At 46.3% G+C, this 24,567-nt stretch overlaps 1 protein-coding gene and 1 non-coding gene across 3 annotated transcripts in view; one reads left to right on the top strand and one right to left on the bottom strand.

Annotated features, from left to right (window-relative positions):
- Positions 1 to 3,671: 3,671 nt before the first annotated feature.
- LOC116544771 lies at positions 3,672 to 3,776 on the bottom strand. Its single transcript, XR_004266030.1, has one exon. It is a non-coding gene; the product is annotated as a U6 spliceosomal RNA (small nuclear RNA).
- Positions 3,777 to 10,732: 6,956 nt separating this feature from the next.
- The window catches only part of SH3BP5 (SH3 domain binding protein 5), a 78,048-nt gene continuing 64,213 nt past the window's right edge, over positions 10,733 to 24,567 (top strand). Inside the window, exons 1-2 of one of the 2 annotated variants that reach the window (XM_032267085.1) lie at positions 10,733 to 10,751; positions 13,129 to 13,191. Coding sequence is in view for 1 of the 2 variants with exons in the window: in XM_032267092.1 (XP_032122983.1) it covers positions 11,286 to 11,432; positions 13,129 to 13,191 (210 nt within the window). In the remaining variant the exon portion in view is untranslated. Of the gene's footprint in view, positions 10,752 to 11,125; positions 11,433 to 13,128; positions 13,192 to 24,567 lie in introns of those variants that run through there. The other variant, XM_032267092.1, reaches the window with a different exon arrangement.

The following is a 24,567-nucleotide window of genomic DNA, read 5'->3' as shown; positions in this document are numbered from 1 at the left end:
CCGTACTATTTCTCCGACCTGGGTCAGCAACCATCCTTGTTTCTCAGCCTTGTCTACACGAAGTAATAGTGTAATAAATATCTTGCTGAAGTAATAACTATCTTGCTGAAGTATATAAGGGGCTTCTCATTATTGGGTATTCATTGTCCCATTCCTGAAGTTCAGTAGAGCAGTGTGTCATTTAGGATACACTGAGCCACCATAACAAATAGACCCAAATGTTTAATGGCTCTACGTGATGGAATGTTATTTGTAGCACAGGTAACAAGAAATCAGGGTGCTCAAGTTGGTGGGGGTACTCTCTTCCATGCAGCCACTCAGGGATCTAGGTTTTTCCCATCTTGTGAATCTGTCATTCTCCATGGCTTCACTGTCATCTGCATCCAGTCAAGGAAGAGGAAAACACACAAAGGACCACATGTGAGCAATTTTTGTCAGACAGGCATGAAAGTGGCATGTCACTGCTGTTCACTTTGTCACAAAGCCACATCTAGCCAAATGGTAGGTAGGGAAATGCTGTTGAGTTTATTGCTTAAAGAGGGGAAGAATGGATTTGGTGGATAGCTAGTTGTCTCCACTATAGACAGCTAAAGTCTATGTGACACAAAACGAATCATTCATAAACTGAACACACATTCCTTCCTTTCAAAACCAAGCTTCCACCCCTGCCCATTGTGTCACAGTCTTTGTCCATTATTTTCTCAATAGTTATCAGGTTACAACAGCACAATGCAACACAAATTACATAAAAATTGATGGCAAAGTGAAACTGTCAGTCTTGCAAAATAAGCAAGATTTTAAAAAGATTAGGAAAGCAATTTTGGGGAAGTGCCCTAATCGTTTGCCTGGCCAGTGACATATGAAGAAACAGCAGCATTAGATGACAGAAAATCTATGAGGATAAGGACCAAAATGATACTTCAAATGAGAATGATTTGAATATCAAAGAAGTAACAGACACCTGGGAAAATTAACAAAGACCTCAGCTATTTTTGCCAAAATTATACTGTTTATGATTGTGTTGTGAAAGTCAAATCTGAATTGACCAATTTTTTTATTATATGATCATATAATTTTACCAGAAAAACATATGCAAAAAATTCCTCAACAGTTGATTGCTTCACTTTCATGATTATTGTTATTTTAAGAATCAGCTGGCTGGAGTCCTTTTGCCTCGCCTCCCCTCCAAGGCTCGGTCTCTAAATGTTGGGATGCCCAGAGCCGTGTCCTGGGCCTCTTCTCCACATCTCTCCTCTTCTAAGTGATTTCAGTCCCTTGATCCCATTCAGTCCCTTGGCTTCAAATATCATCCACATGCAGCTGACTCTGAAATTTGTGTCTGCAGTCTTGGCCTGTCCCCTGAGCTTCAGACATTTATCCTACTGTCTACTTGACATCTCCACTTGAGTGTTTAATAGCCTGTCAGACTTGGGTGCCTGAAAACAGGCTTCTTGATTGAAAACTGTTTCACAAGTCTTTCCTATGTCACTCTGTAAATGGCAGCTTCAGTCAGCTGCTTGCTCAAGCCAAAATCTTGAGTTATTTTACATGTCTCTGCCTCTGCCCTCCCCTGACCCCACATTCGATGGAACTACAAGTTTTGTTGGGGCTAATTTCCAAATATGACCTAAATCAACTCCAGTCCATCTCCCCACTACCATTGGACCCCAAGCCCAGGCAGCCACATCTCTCACTAGGGCCTCTGGGACAGCCTCCTGACCTGTGTCCCTGCTGCCACCCTTGCCTTCATTACTACTTCATGTTCACACAGCAGCACCAGGGATCGCTGAAGCAAAGACATTGACTGGGTCATTCCTCGAATTCGATCCCTTCAGTGCTTCCCATCACTTTTATAATAACTTTTTAGAGTTATTATAAAGGCTGAATATGGTGGTTCATGCCTATAATCCTACCACGTTGGGAGGCTGAGGCAGGTGGATCACTGGATCTCAGGAGTTTGAGACCAGCCTGGGCAATATAGTGAGACTCCCAACTCCATTTTAAACAAATAAAAATTAAAAATTAAAAGCAAAATATACTGGCTATGATAAAGATAATTGCTATGAAGAAGACAAAACAGGTTAATGAGATAGAGAGGTATATTAATGCATTCTCACACTGCCATGAAGAAATACGTGAACCTGGGTCATTAAAGGAAAGAAGGTTAATTGACTCACAGTTCTGTATGGCTGGGGAGGCTTCAGGAGACTTACAATCATGGTGGAAGGCAAAGGAGAAGCAGGCACCTTCTTCACAGGGCATCAGGACAGAGTGAGTGCAAGCAGGGGAAATGCTAGACACTTATAAAACCATCAGGTCTTGTAAGAACTCATTTATTATCACGAGAACAGCATGGGGGAAACTGCCCCCATGATCCACTCACTTCCCACCAGGTCCCTCCCATGACACGATTCAAGATGAGACTTGGGTGGAGATACAGCTAAACTATATCAAGAGGGCTGGAAGAGAAACTGCTCCAGATGGGAGCTGGAGAACGCCTCGGTATGGATGTGACATTTGGGCTGAGATGTGGATGATGAGAAGGAGTCAGGCAGCCATGCCCTGGAGAAAAAGAGCGATGCAGACAGCAGAAGCCCCGAGGACAGAGCCAGCTGACAGCTCATGTGGTGGCCAGAGAGTGAGTGAGGAGGAGGAGCGGTGAGAGGAGGTGTGAGATGTGGGCACAAGTCAGATGAGGTGGGGCCCAGGAGGCCACAGGGAAGAGTTTAAGTTTATAAAAGGGGTTTAAAGTAGCCTCTTTATAATAGGATTTATTTATTTATTTATTGAGGCAGGGTTTCTCTCCTGTCATCCAGGCTGGTGTGCAGTTGTTCGATCTCAGCTCAGTGCAACCTCCACCTTCTGGGTTCAAGTGATTCTCCCACCTCAGCCTCCCAAGTAGCTGGGATTATAGGTGCCCACCATCAGTCCTGGCTAATTTTTGTATTTTTAGTAGAGACAGTGTTTCGTCATGTTGGCCAGGCTGGTCTCGAACTCCTGACCCCAGGTGATCCCAAAATGTTGGGATTACAGGTGTGAGCCACTTCACTGGCTTATTTGGCTCTTTGATGTGTTAAACTGTCTGTCTTCCCTTAGACTTTAAGCTCCACTAGAGTAGAGGCTTTGTCTCTTTGGTTCACTGTCATATTTTCACTTGCCAGAGGCTGCCTTATAATAGATGGCCAATAAATACCTGTTAAATAAATAAATATTTCTTGCATTTTTAAAATACAAGAAAAAATAAATTTCTTAACATTATTTTAAGTTTTATCTTCCAGAGTAAAGTCTCAACAAATACCTTTCTTCACCATTTAATATGGAATTTTGGCTTCCTTTATAAGTAGATTTATGTAAGTGGCCTTTCCCTTTACCAATTATCTTTGTCTATCTTGCCTATTTCCTTCCTTACATTTCCTAGACTAATAACCCATGGAAAAAGGAAGTGAGGGCTGTGCCGACATGATTTGCTCTTGGTTAACCCAAGCTGGATCACGGTGATAAATCATTTTTGTTTTTGGGGCACAGAAGTACCCTCTCCTCCTTAAAATCCATTCTAGAATAGTGTCTGCAAAATGTTATGCTCATTGGTTTGCAGGGTATAGAACTTTCTTTCTTTTTTCCCCTTTTTCAGCAAGGCCCATAACTGCAACATCATCTTTCTTCTTTTTTTATTTTTAATGGAACGCTTCATAGATTTGCATGTCATCCTTGTGCAGGGGCCGTGCTAGTCTTCTTTGTATCATTCCAGTTTTAGTATATGAGCTGCTGAAGCGACTACTCTGATTTATTTATTTTTGAGATGGAGTCTCACTCTATTACCCAGGTTGGAGTGCAGTGGCGCCATTTTGGCTCACTGAAACCTCTGCCTCCTTCAATTCTCCTCTCTCAGCCTCCCTAGTAGCTGGGACTACAGTTGCATGCCACCACACCCAGCTAATTTTTGTATTTTTAATACAGACGGGGTTTCACCATATTGGTCAGGCTGGTCTCTAACTCCTGACCTCAGGTTATCCACCTGCCATGGCCTCCCAAAGTGCTGGGATTACAGGCATGAGTCACCACACCTGGCCTCCTCTTTTTAATGGAACATTTTTTCCATCTCCAAGATTCCAGCACCATCCTAAATATCTGTAGGTCCTCTAAGAGTACAGATAGACACAGAAAATCTCTTTCCTGGGTTCTCTACATGCTGTGGCCTGTAATTCATCTGGATCAAGAGATGAGTTTAATTCAATTTAGACACAAATAAATGTTCTCATTAGAGGGGAGTGGCCACATTGCAAGACCATTTGGCAACACACTGATGTCACTGAATCACTGAACTAAACAGATTCCTCTTTAATGTGGAGGCTCTGATCCCTTTCAAAGTACTGGCTTCTATAGATCTTTGAATTCTTAGAACCAGTCATTTGGGGTCGAAAAATATTGTTGAAGGGTTTATGATCTACCTTAAAATTCTCCTCCACCTTGTTATGTGTCATGATCCTTGGGGGTCTCTGGGAAGAGAAGAGAGTCAGGAGGAAGACCTACGGAGCCAGCTGTCCTGCAACACCTTACCACGGGGGCCTCTGGGTAGAAGTCAGACATTTACCTGTGTGTGGCCTGCCAGGTGTAAGTGGTCTGCCCCTAGGGTTCTGAGGTTAACTTGAGAGTACATGGCATCCTAAAGGGGCCAGCCAGCCACTCCTCACGTCTCCTCTACACTCTTGCCAATCAGAGATATCTGAATTTTCATGTCAGATCACTGTTTTCAAATTAGTCTTTTTTTTAGGGGGATCTTGATGGTGCAGGGGATGTGGGTGGGGTGTGGTGGCTGCGCGCCCGTGCACAAGTCCCTTTCTATCTCACGTTGCTGCAAGGCTCCCTCATGTTAGTTTTAGCTGCTGGCTCAACTGTATAAAGGCTATGTCGGCCAGGTAGCACATACCCCAGGCCTGATTCATTAGTTGCTTCCAGTTTGCAACCTCTGACCTAAGGTGCCACGTAAATATCACTGGTGGAGAAAGAGTGGATGCTCGTTGTCAGTTTCTTCTGTCACGACACCAGAGTGTGGTGTGAATGCAGATTCGTTCTCAGTCCAGACAGCAGTTTCTGTTCTAGGAGTTAACAGATAGTTACAAAGCATTTTAAATTTAATTTAATTACTTTATTTAGAAACAGGACCTGTATCTGTTGCCCAGGCTGGAATGCAGTGTTGTAGTCTTGGTTGACACTTCAGCCTCAGCCTCCTGGGCTCAGGCAGTCCTCCCATCTCAGCCTCTGGAGTAGTCAGGGCAACAGGTACACACTACCACACCTAGCTAGTTTTTGTACTTATTTTTTAGAGACAGGGTCTTGCTATGTTGCCCAGGCTGGTGTTGACGCCTAGCTTCAAGCAATCCTCCCACTTTGGCCTCCCAAAGTGCTGGGATTACTGATATGAGCCAGCGTGCCTGGCTCACAAAACATTAAAAAAAAATTGGCATTGCAGGGAATCTTCTTAATGGCATTGAAATTTGACAGAAACAGTCAACTTCACAATGAGGGATTCATGTGGCTGCTGCTTTGGGGCACTTTTTTTTTTGAGACAGGGTCTCACTCTGTCACCCAGGCTACAGTGCCATGGCACTTTCTTAGCTCATGGTACTTTCCTGGGCTCAGGTGATCTTCCTGCCTCACCCTCCTGGGTAGTTAGGACTATAGACATGCACCACCACACTCAGCTAATTAAAAAAAAATTTTTTGTAGAGATGTGGGGAGGCGCTTACTAGGTTGCCTAGGCTGGCCTTGAACTCCTGGCCTCAAATGATCCTCCTCCCTTGGCCTCTCAAAGTGCTGGGATTACAGATGTGGGACACTACACCTGGCCTGGGGCACAGTTTTTGTAAGGGCCTGACTCCCCAAGTAAAGAACTAGAAATTTGTCATCTACATATTTAGGACCCTCAAACTAGTCCCAGAAATAGTGCATGCATGTAGTAGGGGCCAAAAAGTGTACGAAATTAATGTTGCTTTCTGCAGGTCTGGATCTAAAAAAAAAAAAACAAAAATACAAATAAATTAATGTTGCTGACCACTTTCATTCACAATTCGCTTTAAAAACTTTAAATAAGGCCGGGCGCAGTGGCTCATGCCTTTTAGTCCCAGCACTTTGGGAGGCCGAGGCAGTTGGATTGCCTGAGGTCAGGAGTTCAAGACCAGTCTGGCCAACATGATGAAACCCTTTCTCTACTAAAAATACAAAAAAAAAAAAAAAAAAAAAAAAATTAAAACACCATCGGGCATAGTGGCTTACGCCTGTAATCCCAGCACTTTGGGAGTCCAAGGTAGATGGATCACTTGAGGTCAGGAGTTTGAGACCAGCCTGGCCAACATGGTGAAACCCGTCTCTACTAAAAATATAAACATTAGCTGGATATGGTGGCGTGTGATTGTAATTCCAGCTATGCAGGAGGCTGAGGTAGGAGAATCACTTGAACCCAGGAGGTGAAGGTTGCAGTGAGCCGAGATCACACCACTGCCCTCCATCCTGGGCCACAGAGTGAGACTCTGTCTGAAAAAAAAAAAGGCCACGCATGTAGGTAGCTCGTGCCCATAATCCCAGCACTTTGAGAAGTCAAGGTGGGTGGATCATGAGGTTGAGAGTTCAAGACCAGCCTGGCCAACATGATGAAACCCTGTCTCTACTAAAAATACAAAAACTAGCTGGGTATGGTGACACACGCCTGTAATCCCAGCTATGCAGGAGGCTGAAGCAAGAGAATAGCTTGAACCTAGGAGGCAGAGGTTGCAGTGAGCTAAGATCATACCGTTGCACTCCAGCCTGGACGACATAGTGAGACTCTGTCCCAGAAAAAAACAAACAAAACAGAAAAACCCCAACTCTTTGGCTGAGTGCGGTGGCTCACGCCTGTAATCCCAGCACTTTAGCTTAGCTACTGAGTACAGGTGGTAAGTAGTAAGGCTGTGGGATTGAACCAGGGTTGGGATTGCGCCACGTGCTTACAGAGGTCATGGAGAAGGGCGAGGGAGTTGTGGTTGGCCGCAGGTGTGGTGATTTTAATGACGGATCATGGAATCTAAACTAGATCAAAAGGGAAGTGTGGACATAAGTGGGTGAGGGGCTGTAAAAGGGTCTAGGGAGCCGTGATGAAGCCCTGAATCAAAGGTTAGAAAGATGGGAATGATTTGGGGACTGTACTGTAGGAAAATCCACTCATCCTTGCTGACTGGTTTCACTGGGACTCTCAAACCACAGATGGGTCCTCAGCGCAGCCTGGCAATTGTAATATATTTCCATGGTCAACTCAGTCACCAACACTCCTGGCCAGCTGTTTCACAAAGCCTCTCTCCTCCAACCTCCAATGCCCTCTGCCCCCTATCCGCTCCTTCTCAGCTGATGACCTTGCTCATTATTTTGCTGAAAAAGGAGAAGCAATCAGAAGAGGCTGATCATCGGCCTAATAGATCTCCTTTGTCTCCTCTGCCCGCAGTTCCTCAGTGTCCACAGAGTCAATTTCCCATACACTAGCCAGAATTACTACAGGATCACTCACTCAGAACAAAATCCAAACTCCTTACCGTGACCTAAAGCATCTATGTGGTCTACCCACCTGCTCGTCTCTGATTTCATCTCCCTCCCTCTGTCACTACTGTCTCCGCCCTACACACATGGATCTCTTCGCTTTTTCCCCAACACCCAAGGCATATTCCCCACTCAGGAACTTTGCACATGCTGCTTCAGTCTCTGGAGTGCTCTTCCCCCCCCAAAGTATGTATGTGTGGTTTGCTTTCTCATTTCTTTTTCTTTCTTTCTTTTTTTTTGAAACAGAGTTTCACTCTCGTCATCCAGGCTGGAGAGCAATGGTGGGATCGCGGCTCACTGCAACTTCTGCCTCCCAGGTTTAGGCGATTCTCCTGCCTCAGCCTCCCAAGTAGCTGGGATTACAGGCATGAGCCACTGTGCCCAACCAGTATGCATTATTTTATATTTATCTTTAAATTCCATGAAATAATCATAAACATATCCTCCTTGTGAAAAATACAAACAATCCCGAGAAACTAAGTTTTCCTTGATCCCCTGCCCTCATCCCAGCCAATCCTAGGCCACTCCCTGCTCCCTTCTCCCCAGAGGTAGCCATTCTTCACTGGGTGTAAATCCTTCCAGGCCTTTCGCTGTGCATTTATGTGCATTATATATGTACCAGTAGGGAATATATGCAGTTGTCCTTGATATCCCAGGGGGATTGGTTTCTGGACTTCTGTGATGTTAAATTTTGAGATGCTCATGTCCCCGGTAGAAAATGGCAGTGTTTACATATAACCTATATACAGCCTCCTGTATACTTTATTTATTTTTTCATTAGAAAAATGTTTTTTTGAGATAGGGTCTTGCTCTGTCACCCAAGCTGAAGTGCAGTGGCATGATCAGGGGTCACTGCAGCCTTGACTTCTGGGGCTTAAGTGATCTACCTCAGCATCCAGAGTAGCTGGGACCACAGGCATGTGCTACCATGCCCTGCTAATTAAAAAAAATTTATTAGAGACGAGGTCTTGATTTGTTGCCCAGGCTGGTCTCAAACTCCTGGCCTCAAGCAATCCTCCCTCCTGCCTCGGCCTCCCAAAAGACTGAGATTACAGGCATGAGCCACCATGTCTGGTCCCTCCTGTATACTTTATTATTATTTATATATTTATTTATTTTAAGACTGGTCTTGCTGTCACCCAAGCTGGAGGGCAGTGATGCTATCTCAGCTCACTGCAACCTCCGCCTCCTGGGCTCCAGCAATCTTCCCATTTCAACCTCCCAAATAGCTGGGACTACAGGCATGAGCCACCACACTTGGCTAATTTTTAGTAGTTTCTGCAGAGCTGGTGTTTCCCCATGTTGCCCAGGCTGATCTTGAACTCCTGAGCTCAAGCAACCCACATGCCTTGGCTTCCCAAAGTGTTGAGATTACAGGTATGAGCCACCACGGGCAGCCCCTCCTGTATACTTTAAATCATCTCTAGATTTCTTACCTGCAACACCTAATATAATGCAAATATGTACATAGTTGTTATTTATCGTATTTTCTTTTTTCTGGAGAAAGAGGCAGTCTCACTTTATTGCCCAGATTGGTCTTGAACTCCCAGCCTCAAGTGATCCTCCTGCCTCAGCCTCCCAAAATGCTAGGATTACAGGTGTGAGCCACCATGCTTGGCCATGTATTTTTAAATATACATTTAAAAAATCGTTGTGTTTTTCCCTCCAAATATTTTCTGTCTGTGGTTAGTTGAATTTACACATGTGGAACTCAAGAGGCTATGGAGGGTCGACTGTATATAGCATTGCCTGTGGTTATTTTTCTTATTTTAACTTTAGAAACACTATTGGGATTAACACTACAGCTGGCCCAGATCTCCAAAAAATAAGATGACAAAAGTCTGAACTGATGTTCTTGAGCAGTTGGGCTGTGTCTCATAGGTACATTTTGAACCACTATTTTGCTCTTGGTCTAAGCTTAAGCAGAAATGTACTTCGGAGTCTGCTGTTTAGAATGGAGAGGATGGGGTGCTGCCCGCTAAGATGCATTTACCATAGTCAGGGCTGACCCCACAGTTCTCTATTTCAAACCCTCTCACTTTATTCAGAGCTAGGATGTACCTGCCAGTTGGAGGCTCAATTCAAAGCTACCAGGGAACATTGGTGGCTCATGTGTCACAAAGTGACGCCTATGGCTATCTGGTCCCTGGCTTCATCTGTCATTGGAGAACCAAAAGCAGCTATGCTTTAGCAAGGAGCTTTGGAACGCCTTTCACAGAATTGCTGACTCATCCTTGATTTAAAGAGCAATGAACAGGTCTGACCTTTTTAGAAACAAACCATGGCACTACCTCCAGGAGACAATGGACTATAGTGCCAGCAGGGTACGGGGTGGTGCCTTGCCCAAGGAGTAACCCTCTAGCCTAGTTTCTGACAAAACCACCAGAAGCAGATTTATTTATTTTATTGAGAAGGGGTCTAGCTGTATTGCCCAGGCTGGTCTTGAACTCCTGGCCTCAAGTGATCCTTGCGTCCTGGCCTCTCAAAGAGCTGGTATTACAGATATGAGCCACCACGTCATACTAGACACAGGTGTGATAAGGTGGCTTTGATGACAGGTTCTCAGAAAGAAGCCCCTTTCTTAAGCAAAATTGTCCACCAAACTCAGAGCGGACGGGCCACAGGCCTCCCTCGAGAACATGAAAACGTTCTGCATTTCTGGAGGGAAGGAGACGTTGGCAGCCATGTGCTCACCTGCTTTGCTAAGGTCATTCTTTCTGTTCCCCTGACATCACAGTGGCCCTGACATTTCATAAAAGCAGAGGCGTGCCCCTTCAGTTTGGCTTTGTCGGGTGCTGTGTCTGCCAGGCAAGCTCGGCCTCCCTACTTGTTGATGGTGGGCAGGAAGTCTCACTAATTCATAAATTCCTGACCAGAGCGTGCCCATCAACAGCGGTTACACTTGCCACCTCCTTAAAAAGACTGTGTCAGCCCACCGGCATCCCAGCTCAATGCATTCTCCATGTTTCCTGGGTATTCAGGTAGGACCGCGGCACCTCTGTGTTTGGGTATGGGGCGCGCCCAGAGAGGCCGCAGCCTTCGGCAATGCAGCCGCGCACGGAACTGCAGCTGGTTCTCCTCTCTGCACTCCTGCGTCTACAGGAGCACACATTTTAGTTTCCTTTTCTGGGGAAATCTTTGAGGAGGCCCCATTCCCAAGGTTCGCCCAAGGGGAGGAATGTGCTTTGGTAAGTACAGGGGTTCGGCAAGTCTTTTTACTGGTCGAGGGTCACTGAGCGCAGGCTTCTGAAGGCGATTTCAGCGTGAAAGCACCCCACCTTCCCACCGCACACTCAACGCGCCTCGGGGGAGGGCGGGAGAAGGGGACTCCCGAAAGCGGGAGGCTTGCGTTGCGTAGCTGAGATATATCCGGGCTGCTTAGTGACAAGGGGATGGGTGCTCTCCTATTTTGCCACCTCGGCGATGTGGAGGGAGCTGGGGTTTTGTGACGGAGACCTGGGTAGCTGGGACTGGCCGGGGAACGCGCGGCCGGGGCGGGACGGGGGCGGAGCGGGCGCTGCGCTGACGGCCGCGGCAGAAAGGGGGCGGCCGCGCCCATTTCCTCTGCTCTGCCGCGGCCCGAGGGATCCGCGTCGGCTAGCTGCGCCTCCCGGGTGTCAGCCCCGGCGGCTCCCCTACAGTGCCCGGCTGTGGCGAGGCGGCTCCAGCCGAGCCTGTAGCGGTCGCGAACCCAGTGCACAGCGCGCTTGCCGGCTGCCCGCATGGACGCGGCGCTGAAGCGGAGCCGCTCGGAGGAGCCAGCCGAGCTTCTGCCGCCTGCCCGGGACGAGGAGGAAGAGGAGGAGGAGGAAGAAGAGGGGATGGAGCAGGGGCTGGAGGAGGAAGAAGAGGTGGACCCCCGGATCCAGGTAGGGCGCGCGGAGTCGCCCCGCATCCGGGCTTCGCGGGGGCTGCTGGTGAGTCGGCGTCTACGCGGACACCCACTTTGCAGCCCCCAGTGACTGTGGTCCGGGGACTGGCGGCCACGTAGCTCTGGTGGCAAGAGAGGGTCTGTATGCTCAGTTTCATCGTCTTCACAGTGAGGAGACTGCAGTGCCCGCGTGGATGCGGCCTGACTCTATTGCGGGCAGCCCCCCCCAGACCCCTAGCAGGATCGGGGTCGCCGCAGAGTGCCTGCTGGTTCGGGCTGTTGTGCAACAAAGGGAAAAAGGGGGCGGGGGCGCCCTGTTATCCTCGGGGTGTCCCCGGCCCGGCCGTGGCGCCGCGGGGATGGCACGGCCTCCAGGCTCTGCAAGGAGGGGTCGCCCGCGTGGGCGCCAGGCACCTTGGGCGGGTGGGCGTTGCCCGCCCCTGCAGCGTGGGCTGGCCCCAGTGCCCTGGTGCAGCGTCCTCACCTGCGGAGGTGCTCGGCCTGAGCCCTTTTCTTTCTCTGATTCATTGTTAGCGAACTGAGCGGCTTATTGTTACCACCGGTGCAACGTTCTGTCTGGCCTGAAATTGCTTAAAACCCTGCTTTCCCTTGTTGTGAGGTTGGGTATGAACAGAAATGAGGGACAACTGCTGCGCAAAGCTGACGCGTGGAGGCGGCGAGGGGACTGGGCTGGCATTCTGTGCCTCCATTTCCAAGAGAGATGATTAAAACACAATTTCCAAGCCGAGATCTAGGAGTGACAGTTTAACCTCTTCACCCCTAAGCAAAAAGCAGAGCAAATCGCTTTCCAAGACCCGTTTTTTCCAACCCTTTCAATAAATCATTTTTTAAAAAATGATTTTAAAAATGCTCTGTAATTTCTGGATCCTTAATTGCTTTTTAGTGCACAGATCAATTTAAAAGCTCACTTAACTCAGTGGTTGGGATTTAAATGAATTGTCAGGTTAGCAACATAAAGATCAGGTGGGAAAAAAATCCTTGCTTTAGGAATGCTATTAAAATAATTGGTTTGGAATAAATCGTATGTTATTGGTGTGGAATTATGTTAGCAAGATCCTTTGTTTGCATAGTAAAGATGAATTAAGTTCATGTTGGATGTTTTTTTTTTTACAAAATGTCAGTTTGTAAATGTTTATTTAAAGGAATGGAATTAAGGCTAGTTTAAAACAGCCAGCTAAGTAGATTGAATAATTGGCAGTGTGAAAAGATTTTTACCCTTTACAGAAAAATAATTCTGATGAGTTAATACCAGAATTCTGCCATTGATTTCACTGGCTTTATATTTTTGGCTTGGCCTTGCTTATTGTCTTTTATTGTTTTCTAAGCAAAGTTCTTGCTCAAGGCAGATGGTACTGTTTTGATTAGGCCATTAAACCACTTGTAACAGGTGGGGTTTACTTGAAGGCACATACCTGGAATATTTGACCTCAGAAAAATTCCAAATGTCCCTTAAGACATTGTCAAAAGGGACACCATCAAGAAAATGGTTTCAGAAATGCTGACATTCATTTGCTTTTCTAGCCAAGCTTCAGCTGTTTGCCTTAAGAATTAGTACTGGTTCTTCCCTTGTCCTGCAAATTGGGCTGGGGTAATTTTTCAGGTTATGGACTGAGTTATATTGGAAACAAAAGACGGATCCCTTAAGTCTTTTTTCTCCCTCTTTTCTTCACCAGGGAGAACTGGAGAAGTTAAATCAGTCCACGGATGATATCAACAGACGGGAGACTGAACTTGAGGTACAGAGAGCTGAGTTCCTGTTCTTGGTGAAGTGGTGTCACACTGGCACAAAGCTGGTTAATTTCGTGTTCTCTCTGGAGGGTTATTGCTGGACTCCCCTCCTTGCGAGCTGAGCGACAGCTCCCTGTCTGACAGAATAAAATACACCACTGAGCTCAACCTGTGGGCGGAACGCATGTGGATCTGATTTCACATGTTGTTTTTCATTATGGAAGCTCCATGGGGCCTAAACTGAGTCTGTGCAGAGCATTACACAATGCTTAAGCCCCGAGTTTTAATGTGACTGCAAGGACAGAGGGGAAAATTAGCTGAACTCTTTAATGGAGAATAATGAATGAGCTCACAGAATCTCTTACATGTTCTGGGCGGTTCCTACTCTTTGTCCTGGAAAGTGTTGCATTGTTTCCTCTGACTTAGACCATTTCTCGTCTTTCCTGTCCTAGTTAACTCCCCCTTCTGCTTCCCTGCTCCTTTCTTTATTGTCTGCTTGTGCATAGAATATAATTATGATGATAACGAAAAGCTGTTTAGACCGGGAAGGGCTTTCCTGCTGGGAAAAATCTTTGGAAACAAACTCGATTTGGGTTTCAGGTACATTTTCCAACCAGAGTGTAAACGAGTTCGCTTTCCTCACAGCCTCCCATTGGTTCCCCACCCCTTCCCAGGAGTGGTTGTTTTTTTACCACCCATCAGCAAATTTGAACACTGTATATATTTGGGAGACTGTGAGTGACTGTCAGAGGTCCGAAGGGACTCCCAACACAGTGTCCCAGTGCAGGGAGCTGTTGGCAAGATCTGTTTCTGTAGCAGGAGAAATAGCAAAAGTCAGTAGAAGGGACAAGAAGCACGTGGTCCCTAAGAGTGAGGGTGCAGGAGACAGGAATATCGTCTGCCGGGATTCACTGGCAGCCTTGATTCTGCTGCATGCGTAGCCCCTGGAGTTGCCAAATCGGGGTGTAGCAATGTAGATTAAAAAGCCTGTTGCTCTGAGCTGTGTGAAGGGTTATCGCCAACTACCTCCATTTCCATCGTGGGTGTACAAGAACACGGGGTCTCCTTCCCAAGTAAAGTAAAATCTGTGTTTATTTACGTTTCTTTCACTTATGAATTGAGTCTCTTTGTGATGTGGGTCACTGGAACCTCTTGGAATCTCAGATTTCTAACGCATTAAACAACAAAACCCCTATCATTCCTGTAGGCTTTAGCATTTGTAGTGTTTTTCATATACTTTATCCCATTCCATCCTGTCATACCAGCCTAGAGCTGTGCTGTCCTATATGGTAGCCATGTGCAATGTGTGGCTATTTGAATTTAATTCAAAAAAATTTTTTTTGAGACAGAGTCTTGCTCTGTTGTCTAGGCTGGAGTGCAGCGCTGCGATGTCTGCCCACTGCAACCACCACCTCCTGGGCTCAGGTGATTCTCATTCCTCAGCTTCCTCAGCAGCTGGGACTACAGGTGTGTGCCACCACATCTGGTTAATGAGTTCAATTAAAATGAAGTAAGACTAAAAATTCAGTTCCTCAGTCACAATAGCCACCTTTCAAGAGCCCAGTTGCCACTGTATTAAACTACTGTCATCATAGAATGTTCTGGCCTGGAGAACAAGGAGGGTAGGGACTATTTGCTTTCCAGATGAGGACTCAGAGGCTCAGCATCTCATGGTTCTATGATGCATCAGAGCCAGGGCACCCATCCTCCAGCCATGCCTCCCCCCAGGCATTTTCCAGATCTCTTCTGGTTCCTCTGTTCTGTTATCCCCAGTGCTGGGTGCGATCACAGCTCACTGCAACCTCAAACTCCTGGGTTCAGGCAATCCTCCTGCATCATCCTCTCCAGCAGCTGAGACTACAGGTGCATGCCACCATAACCGGCTAATTTTTCATAGGTTTAAACTTTTTGTAAAGATGGGGTCATGTTGTATTGACCAGGCTGCTCTTGAACTCCTGGCCTCAAAGTGATCCTCCCACCTTGGCCTCCCAAAGTGCTGGGATTATAGGCAGGAGTTGCCATACCCAGCCTGGAAAGTCTTTTTTTTTTGTTTCTCCCCTCAAAGCATTGATTGATTCTAATTGCTCGCCTACTATGTGCCGGCCACTGTTCTGGGTAATGAACAAGATGGCCCAGGCATGTCTCAGCCTCCAGGGTGCTTACCTTCCTGGGGTGAAATTGGTTAATCTGTTAAACTCTTTTTAGCCTTGACTTCTAAATCCCATTTTGGAATACTCTTAGGGTATTTGTGTGTCACAGGAAGCCACCGGACAGGTGCTTCCTGCCTGACTCTGGAGAGCATGTGGACTGTGTGAGAGGCGAACTGGAGGGCGTGAGGGGGTGTCCAGGGCTGGGCCGGGTTGCTGGCTGGCCTTTTCATGGTATTACAGCCCAGACTGACTCATAGAAATATAATACGGGCTACATAAGCAATGAAAAACTCCCTAGTAGACACATTAAAAAGGAAAAAGAAACAGCTGAAATGAATTTATTTTGTTTAACCTGAAATATCTGAGACAGTACAATTTCAACATGGACTTGCTATTAAAAATTATAGATATTTTACATATATTTTTGCATTAAGTCTTTAAGATCGCCGGCATATTTTACACCTAGGGTACATTTGAGTTGAGACTAGACACGATTCAAGTGTTAGTAGTTACATATGGCACTGGTTGGCACAGGTTGAATAGGTGCTTTCTGTCACAAAGGAGTCAGGTGGGGTGGCACCTTTCCTGCTGGGCACCAACTGCTTGTCAGACGCTGTTGGCCGCTGCAGTTATGTGGGTGAACAAGACAAAGGCCTTGCCCTCTAGGAGTTGACATTTTTGATTGGGGTGAGGGGCAGAGAGGGGATAGTAATTACTGGTGGTAATAACTACAGTAGGAAATGTGACAGAGACACTGGAGGGGTGCTGCTGGAGGACGCCTGAGCAGATGCCTGCAGGAGAGCCTGTTTGCAGAGGAACAGGTGGAGTGAGCCACTGGGGTGATCAAGGGGAGTATGCCCAGGCATGGGGGCAGGAAAGTGAGCCATTTTAATATATAGTTGAGTCTTTTTTTTTTTTTTTTGGCCTGAGACAGAGTCTCACTCTGTTGCCCAGGCTGGAGTGCAGTGGCATGATCTCAGCTCACTACAACGTCTGCCTCCTGGGTTCAAGCAATTCTTCTGCCTCAGCCTCCCAAGTAGCTGGGATTATAGGCATGTACCACCATGACCGGCTAAATTTTGTATTTGTAGTAGAGATGGGGTTTCATCATGTTGGCCAAGCTGGTCTTGAACTCCTGACCTCACCATCCGCCCACCTCGGCCTCCCAAAGTGCTGGGATTACAGGTGTAAGCCACCACGCCTGGCCAGCTAAGTCTCGTTTTTGTTGTACTTGTATTCCATAAAGTTGTGCACACTGAATTAGTGAATACGGAACCATTGTTGTAGGGAAAATGCAGGGCTTGGAGCAAGCCTGTGGTCACATCATTTTCATCAACTGATCAATAGTAATCTTTTCAGTTTCCATTAAAAGACACTTAATTTACTATATATTATTGATTCATTAGTGTTCAACTCAGGGCCACTTACCTAACATGTATTTTCTCAGTAAGCCACATCACAGCCTGCTTGTGCTCAGAAACACTAGCTAGATATCACTTTAGCACTACACTTATGGGCTATGTTTAACAGCAAAATCACCAAAGAAAGCATAAAAGTGTGAAAGACATGACACTAAGTGGACGATGAAAGGGACACTTGTTTATAGGATGAACACGGAAAGGAGAAGGGCAGGGCATCACTCCGTACAGCCTCAGCTGGGAAATTTTCACTGCTTAGCGTAGATTATTATAGATAGTTTACATATATAAAGGGACCTGAAAGGGCTGTGCTTATTGATTTTGGGGCTTCGTACACATTTTGGTGAGTGGACGAATTCACAAGTATGGAATTGGCAAATAATAGTCTACTTTCAGGGCCCCCGGGGGAAGGTATTTTGCTGTCCCATTTCCTTTCCCTTTGCCTGCTGATTATGATGTGGGGTGTTCAGCATCTCTCGTGATTTTTGTCTGATGAAGCTGCATTGGCGGCCAGGCTTGTAGTAGCTGCCGATGTGCCCACACGCTGCAGTGCGGTTGTCCGTGGGTAGCTGTATACTGAGGTGTTGCTCCTGAGGCTCACTTTTTTTTTTCCTTTATTTTTTCCTGAAGGTTTTTCTGTAGATGCTCACTTTTAACATCCCATTTCCTGTCTTGGCCGTTTAAGTTCCAGGTTGCAAAAGGGCCTCTGGATGCTGGCCATCTGCCGTGTCAGTTGGATGTCTGTCTCTTCCTGCAACCTGGGTTTGCCTCTGACCTTATTTGGACAGTGCTGGGTCCCCTTTGCACTCTGATTTATATCAGCGAAAGCCAACCTTTTCAAGTTGTTAAAGGAGGAAACTTTTAACCAGAGAGGCCCTGGATATAAGCCTGATGTTCTAAGTTAGGAAAATAAACATTTTCCCACAGATCCATTGATCAGTTAGTTTTATTTATTATTTTTTTAAATTTTATTTTTTAATTTATTTTTTAGAGACGGGGTTTCACCATGTTGGTCAGGCTGGTCTCCAACACCTGACCTTGTGATCCACCCACCTCGGCTTCCCAAAGTGCTGGGATTACAGGCGTGAGCCACAGCAACCAGCCTATTTATTTATTATTAATGAGACAGGGTCTCCCTCTGTTGCTCAGGCTGGAATGCAGTGGCACAAACTCAGCTCACTGCAGCCTCTGCCTCCTGGGTTCAAGCGTTTCTATAGCTTCAGCTTCCCAAGTAGCTGAGACCAAGGGTGCACACCATCACACCTGGCTAATTTTTGTATATTTAGTAGAGATGGTTTTACAATGTTGGCCAGGCTAGTTTTAAACTCCTGAGCACAAAGCTGTCTGCCTCCTTTGGACTCCCAAAATGCTGAGATTACAGGTGTGGGCCACCATGCCTGGCCAGCTTTTAAATTCACTAAGTATTTATTGAGTACCTACTATGTAATGGGGGCAGTTTTAGGTGATGGAGTCAGAGCAGTGAAGATAATGGACAGAAGTCCCTGCTCTTCTGAGGCTTACATTGTAGAGGGGGTGGAAAATGCAGCAGAGAGTTAAAATACACAGAGTAGGTTATCTGATGTGTGTGAAGGAGGAGAACAGCTGGAAGGGGACTCAGCTTGTGGGTGTTTAGGGGGAGGGGGAGGGAGAGGAATGCAGTATTGTCTGGAAAGAGTGAGCAAGCCTCAAGCCCTGTGGGAGAAGAACATTCCAGCTGGAGGGCGCATCAGTGCTAAGGTGGGAGTGGGCCTGGCCTAGCTGAGGACCAGCGAGGGGGCCTTGTGCCAGGCATGGGTGAGCAGTGGATGGAAGAGGAAGCGATGAGTCAGAGATAAATGGGTCATTCAGGTGTGTGACAGCCCTGCCAGGTGAGGTAATAAAACTCCATATGCTGATGCAATTTAAAAATGTATATTATATAGATCTATCTCTTTTCAAATGTTTGTTAAAACAGATGCCACACAGATTTTCTAAGTCTAATCAGAATAAAGATTTGTAATCTTTCATGCCCATATATATGTGGTTTTAAGCACAATATGCAGTGTTTTCATCATTTCCTGTGCTTGCCCTGAAAAGAGCTGTTCCAGGGCTGTGAAGGGGTCCTGGGAGGAGGTGGGGGTGGGGCTGAGGCTGGGGCCGGGGCACAGCAGAGCCTGGTTACCACGTACAGCTCTTCTGGCTCCCAGTAATCCAAAATTGACTTTTCTAGCTCCCAGGATTCCCCCACCCACTGGGAGCAAAAGCAGTGAATGGTAAATGCTTATGTTCTTTTCCTCCCTGCTCAGCTTAGATAGGAATAGGTTCTGCTTATACTTGTAGGGTGGTTTGAAAAATCATTTGTTGGCCGGATGCAGTAGCTCATGCCTGTAATCCCAGCACTTTGGAAGGCCCAGGCAGGCGGATCACCTGTGGTCAGGAGTTTGAGACCAGCCTCACCAACATGGAGAAACCCCCGTCTCTACTAAAAATACATAATTAGCCAGGCATGGTGGTACATGCCTGTAGTTCCAGCTATTCTCAAGTCTGAGGCAGGAGAATCGCATGAACCCGGGAAGTGGAGGTTGTGGTGAGCCAAGATCGAACCATTGTACTCCAGCCTGGGCAACAAGAGCGAAACTCCATCTCAGAAAAAAAAAAAAAAAAAAAGATTTGTTTCTGAGTATCTGTTTTCCTCAAACATGCTTAAGCCAGCACCCATTATCTCTGCCTTTCCTCCCTCCAAAAATCAGCAAATATTTTCTCTTAAGAACAAAACCTAAAACTTTTTTGTTTTTGGACCCAAGGACAAATGGTAGAACAACTGTTTTGAGCTTAGATACTTACTTGGAGGTGGGGGTGAAATGGAAGCCGCCTGGCCCCTCTCTCATGAATTATTAGCATAAATCAGGAGAAAAATTTCTCTATCAGGACATGTGTGGGGGGAATGCACTCGGGATTAGGTCCTGTAAGACTCAGCTGTGCTTTGAAGAAACTGCTAGGGAATGTCTGAAGCAATCGATGGACCGGGGGAGGGAGGAGTAACTATTTCTTGAAGCTGCACCAGATTTCAGGCCTGGTGGCAGGCTGCCCGGTCTGGGCTGGCAGAGCCTGTGCACCCCGGACCTTCTTGTACACAGGTGAGATCTGGTTGCAGTAATCATTGGCGTGGAGGCCTTCCTGCAGCAAATATTGTGTGGGGTGCTGGGGACCAGAGTGGTCAACAAATAATCAGGCACGTCCCTGCCTCGTGGAGCTTGCTGTCTCCTGAATCCACACAAGCAATTGTAGCGGAGCGAGGGAGGTCCTGGTAGAGTCACTCAGGGACATTTGGGAGGCCACACAAAGCTTTGTTGAAGTAGTGGGCGTCAGAGTTGAGGTCTGCAGATCCCAAATAGTCTGAAGATAAAATCCAGAGCTGCCTTAAAGTAGAGGAGGCGGAGAGCTGATGTTACAGACATCATCTGCGGCCTGAGGAAGGTTGGGGCAGGAAGAGGTGGAGTGTTAACGGGACCTTTGGTGATTGGCTGATTGTAAAGAAAAAACACGTGTGAAGTCTTTCTGCGCATCTTCAAGGTAGCCTGGGCCAGGGCTGCTGCGCTGCCCCTACAGCTCTGACTTGAAGTTTGGCCATCAGAGTGGTGGTGCTTAAAGTCTTGGGCTTCAGTGGCCCCCTATACTGCTTATTTTCCTTTGGGGAAGCAGGTGAGTGGGGAAACATTTGAAACTTGTAGAGTGACTTAGCTATAGGACAGCTGGCAAAGCTTGGCCTCTGGAGCCAGACCGTCTGGCACTGAAACCCGGCTCCCCTCTTTTTAACTGTGGGACCTCTGGCAGATTATGTAATCTCTGTGCCTCAATTTCTTCTTTAAAATGGGATCATGTCTCAGTTTTTGCTGTGAAATAACCAAAACCCAAAGCCATGGGGAAGGGCAGGTGGAGGGAAGAAGCTGTCTTGACATCAGGTGATGTAGATTGAAATCAGAGGTCTGGAAGCCTCAGTTTCCTCATCTTTGAATCTGGGGGCTGTGATTCTTGCCTACATCCCCGGGTGGCCTGGAGGTTGGTAAGGGATGCTGTGTGAGGGAGTGCTTTGAAAGTTGCCCGGCCTGAGTGGACAAGAGGGCCCCCTGTGTGCTTGGCTGGCAGGGAGGGCTGAGACCCACTGGGCGCTGCAAACAGAGAAGGTTCCAATGAGATGTCCACTGGGGCCAAACTGGCCATGGGGCCTGGCAGTTGCTCTGTGGTTCTTTTCCCCAGGTCCTGCCATGACCTTTCTTTGTCAGACTGGCACTGGGAAAAGGGCCAGAAGGAGGGCTCATACAGGCCATACAGCGGGATGGACTTTGCAGTCACTGGATTGGCAGGGCATTGCCCTGTGGCCTGTCTGCTGTGATGTGGAAATTAGTTTCCCTGAGTGAGCTCTGCTTTATTTATTTATTTTTTGAGACAGGGTCTCAAAAACTGGAGTGCAGTGGTGTGATCTCAGCTCACTGCAACCACCACCTCCCAGGTTCAAGCGATTCTTGTGCCTCAGCCTCCCGAGTAGCTGGGATTACAGGCATCTGCCACCATGCCTGGCTAATTTTTGTGTTTTTGGTAGAGATGGGGTTTTACCATGTTGGCCAGGCTGGTCAACTCCTGACCTGAAGTGATCCTCCCACCTCGGCCTCCCAAAGTGCTGGGATTATAGGCGGGAGCTACTGCACCCTGCCTCCTGCTTTGTTTCTGTTTTTTCCCTTAGACAGTGTTGGTCTCTGTTGTCCAGGCTGGGGTGCAGTGGCACCATCATAGCTTATGCAGCCTCGAACTCCTGGGCTCAAGCGATCCTCCCACCTCAGTTTCCAAAGTAGCTGGGACTACAGGAGTGCACCACCATGCCTGGCTAATTTTTATTTTTATGGAGATGGGGGGGGTCTCCCCATGTTGCCCAGGCTGGTCTTGAACTCCTAGGCTCAAGCAGTCCTCCTGCCTCAGCTTCCCAAAGTGTTGGGATTACAGGCATGAGCCTTCACACCTGGCCTCCCAGTCTGTTTTTGGACAGGCTGATGTGTTCTCCTTTTCCTCCCCAGAACCTGTCCATTTATACAGATGTTGCCTCATTAGCATGTAAGATTCTGCCGTGCTTGTGGGCGTTAGCATTTTAAGAGTGGCCTTTCACTTGAAAAAAAGATGTGTGGATATGGAAAAATGGCCATGGTCTATTTAGTGGGGAAAAAATTAAGCTATACGTAAAATATACATAAAACTACAGAGAGAGCATATATAAAACCATATATATAGTAAAAGAATATATGCATATGAGAAGACAGGCCTAATGTAGTTATTCTTTTTTATTCTTTTTGTTTTTTTTTTTTTGAGAGGGAGTCTTGCCCTGTCACTAAGGTGGAGTGCAGTGGCGAGATCTTGGCTCACTGCAACCTCCGCTTACTGGTTTCAAGTGATTCTCCTGCCTCAGCCTCCCGAGTAGCTGGGATCACAGGTGCCTGCCCACCCTGGCCGGCTAATTTTTTTATTTTAATAGAGATGGGGTTTCACTGTATAGGTCAAGCTGGGCTTGAACTCCTGACCTCAAATGATCCGCCTGCTTCGGTCTCCCAAAGTGTTGAAATTACAGGCGTGAGCCACCGCACCCAGCCAACATAGTTATTCTTATGTGGGCCAAAGAATATGAACTGCTTGTTACCAATTATGGTGAAGTAAATACAGAAATTGAGAGTAAGGCTTTAGAATTTTTTTTTTTTTTTTGATGTTGTTGTGACATCCCAGTGGCAGTTTGCTTTCCCAGTTTGTTTTTATTCTACAGAAGTCTTGATGTACGGTTGGGGGAGGATCCATCACTGCGGTGTTTGAAAAGCCTGGCTCTAGAAAAGTGTACCCTCAGATGTTGCCAGTTGTTGCTAGCTGCTGAAGATGCTGGTGATTTTTAGTTTTCATTTCTTGGTGTTTTCTGAAATATTTACAGTGACCCTGTGTTATCATTTTCATGGCATGGGGGTGGGGAATGAAGCTTGTGGTAAAAAAAAATGTCTTTATAAAGCAAAGAAATGAATTTCTCTGGAAGGAATTTTAGGAACTATGAATGCTGATGGGAAAAACTTTGGGTTGGTTGTTCCTGCCTTAATTGTAGATAAATCCTGATGTCATTGGTTTGCTTGATGAATTAGTGTATTGTTAAGCTACTGTAGTTACAATTCATGGAAGGATGAAAACTGCATTAAAGGCACTTTAGATCTTCTACAGCCAAGAAACCTTCATTTATATGCTTATTTAGGAAATACAAAAAAAGTCAAGATAGAGTGGAAAACATTCCAGATATTAAGAATATGCCAATATTCGAACTTAGTTACTCTATGCATTTGACTGTTAGGGTCATTTCTAAATGGATAAATGTGGGCACCTATAGGTTCTCTTGTACAACTTCATTCATGGTAGCCACATTAGCAAAATGATATTAGTGGCCAAAATGATGTTCTTGCCATTGGCTAGAGCATGGAAATAGCTGTCCAATATTGACATGGACTGTATTGCCTTAAGAAAACTAGACATGTCTTCCTTTTAAGCTATAAAGACCAACAAGGTAATACACAAACTTTCCTGGCCCCTCAGCTAAAACCCATGATAGGGTCAGAAGCGCTTGATGTTGCAGTTGATGCTGACTTCCCTACAAATCATGTGACTGTATCCCCAGCTGTATTCAAGGTGCCCATCCTCTGACTCCTTGGTGTCATCTCAAAAGAAGACCGGCTATGGGGGTTGATGGATTCATTGCTATCCCTGTGGTTGATAAGAATCTTCAAATCCCCAAGGTGATAGAGATCGGGTCCCTGTGGACTGTAGCCTTTTAATTTTGAGCTGTTATTTTTCTTTGTCAGCATTTGTTGTAGGGACTTTAATGTAGTGGGTGTGTGTGTGTGTGTGTGTGTGTGTGTGTGTGTGTGTGTGTTTTGGCTGGATGAATTAAACATCTATTGAACCTCATCCTTTGGCAGGCAGCCCAGGTATCTTTGCCTAGCCCTTCTCTTTGAGAGTTACTTAATCTGCCGATTGCCACGTAGATGTTTCCATCATTAAAGACTGTACTGCTTTTTGTAGTGCATTTTAACCAAGAGTATCACAGAATTTGCAAAGCAGCTCTTAGAGAGCTCAGCAAGTCAGCCCCTTTCATTTCCTTAAAGGAAGATGGAAAAAATTTTGTTCTATTCTTGCCTGATTTTTTTCCCTTTGCTGTGTTTTGCTGGATTATCTAAGAGATGTTAATGTTTGCTCTGACAGAAAGAAACTGCTATCAGGGAGACAATGAGAGGAATATCCGCTGTTTATTGTAACTGCAGCAAAGTCTTCTTAAGATAAATCTTTTATTGTTTGGCATTAAACTCAACCAAAGCATGATGAATGGGGTTTGGTTGTCTTCATTCACCACACCCTTTGTTTCCAGCATGCAAAAGGATTCCACTTCATTTTCCTGGATTTGAAGCCCACAGATTTAATGTTCTCTGACTTGATTTTTGGCTTTATTGGAAGAAGAAATGAAATGGGGGTGGTGGTGGTCTTCATTGTTCTGGTTACTGTTTCTGCCTAAGAAATTATCCCAAGGCTTAACAGCTTAAAACAACTGTTTTATTTTGCCTATGATTTGTGGCTCAGGAATTTGGAGAGGTTTTGAGAGGGCTCAGCTGGGCGGTCCTTGCTTGAGGAGTTGTGTGCACTCAGATGTCAGCCTGGGTTATAGTCGTTTGAGGACCTGGTGGATGTCGGAGATGTTCTACTCTTGTGTCTGACAGAGTATGCTGGCTCTGAAAGCTTGTGCTGGGAGCTCAGCTGGAGTTGCACCCAGAGT

Source organism: Sapajus apella, unplaced genomic scaffold (assembly GCF_009761245.1).
Source record: "Sapajus apella isolate SASKATOON/1434 unplaced genomic scaffold, GSC_monkey_1.0 scaffold4, whole genome shotgun sequence".
NCBI lineage: Eukaryota > Metazoa > Chordata > Mammalia > Primates > Cebidae > Sapajus > Sapajus apella.
This window is presented reverse-complemented; position numbering and strand designations above follow the sequence as displayed.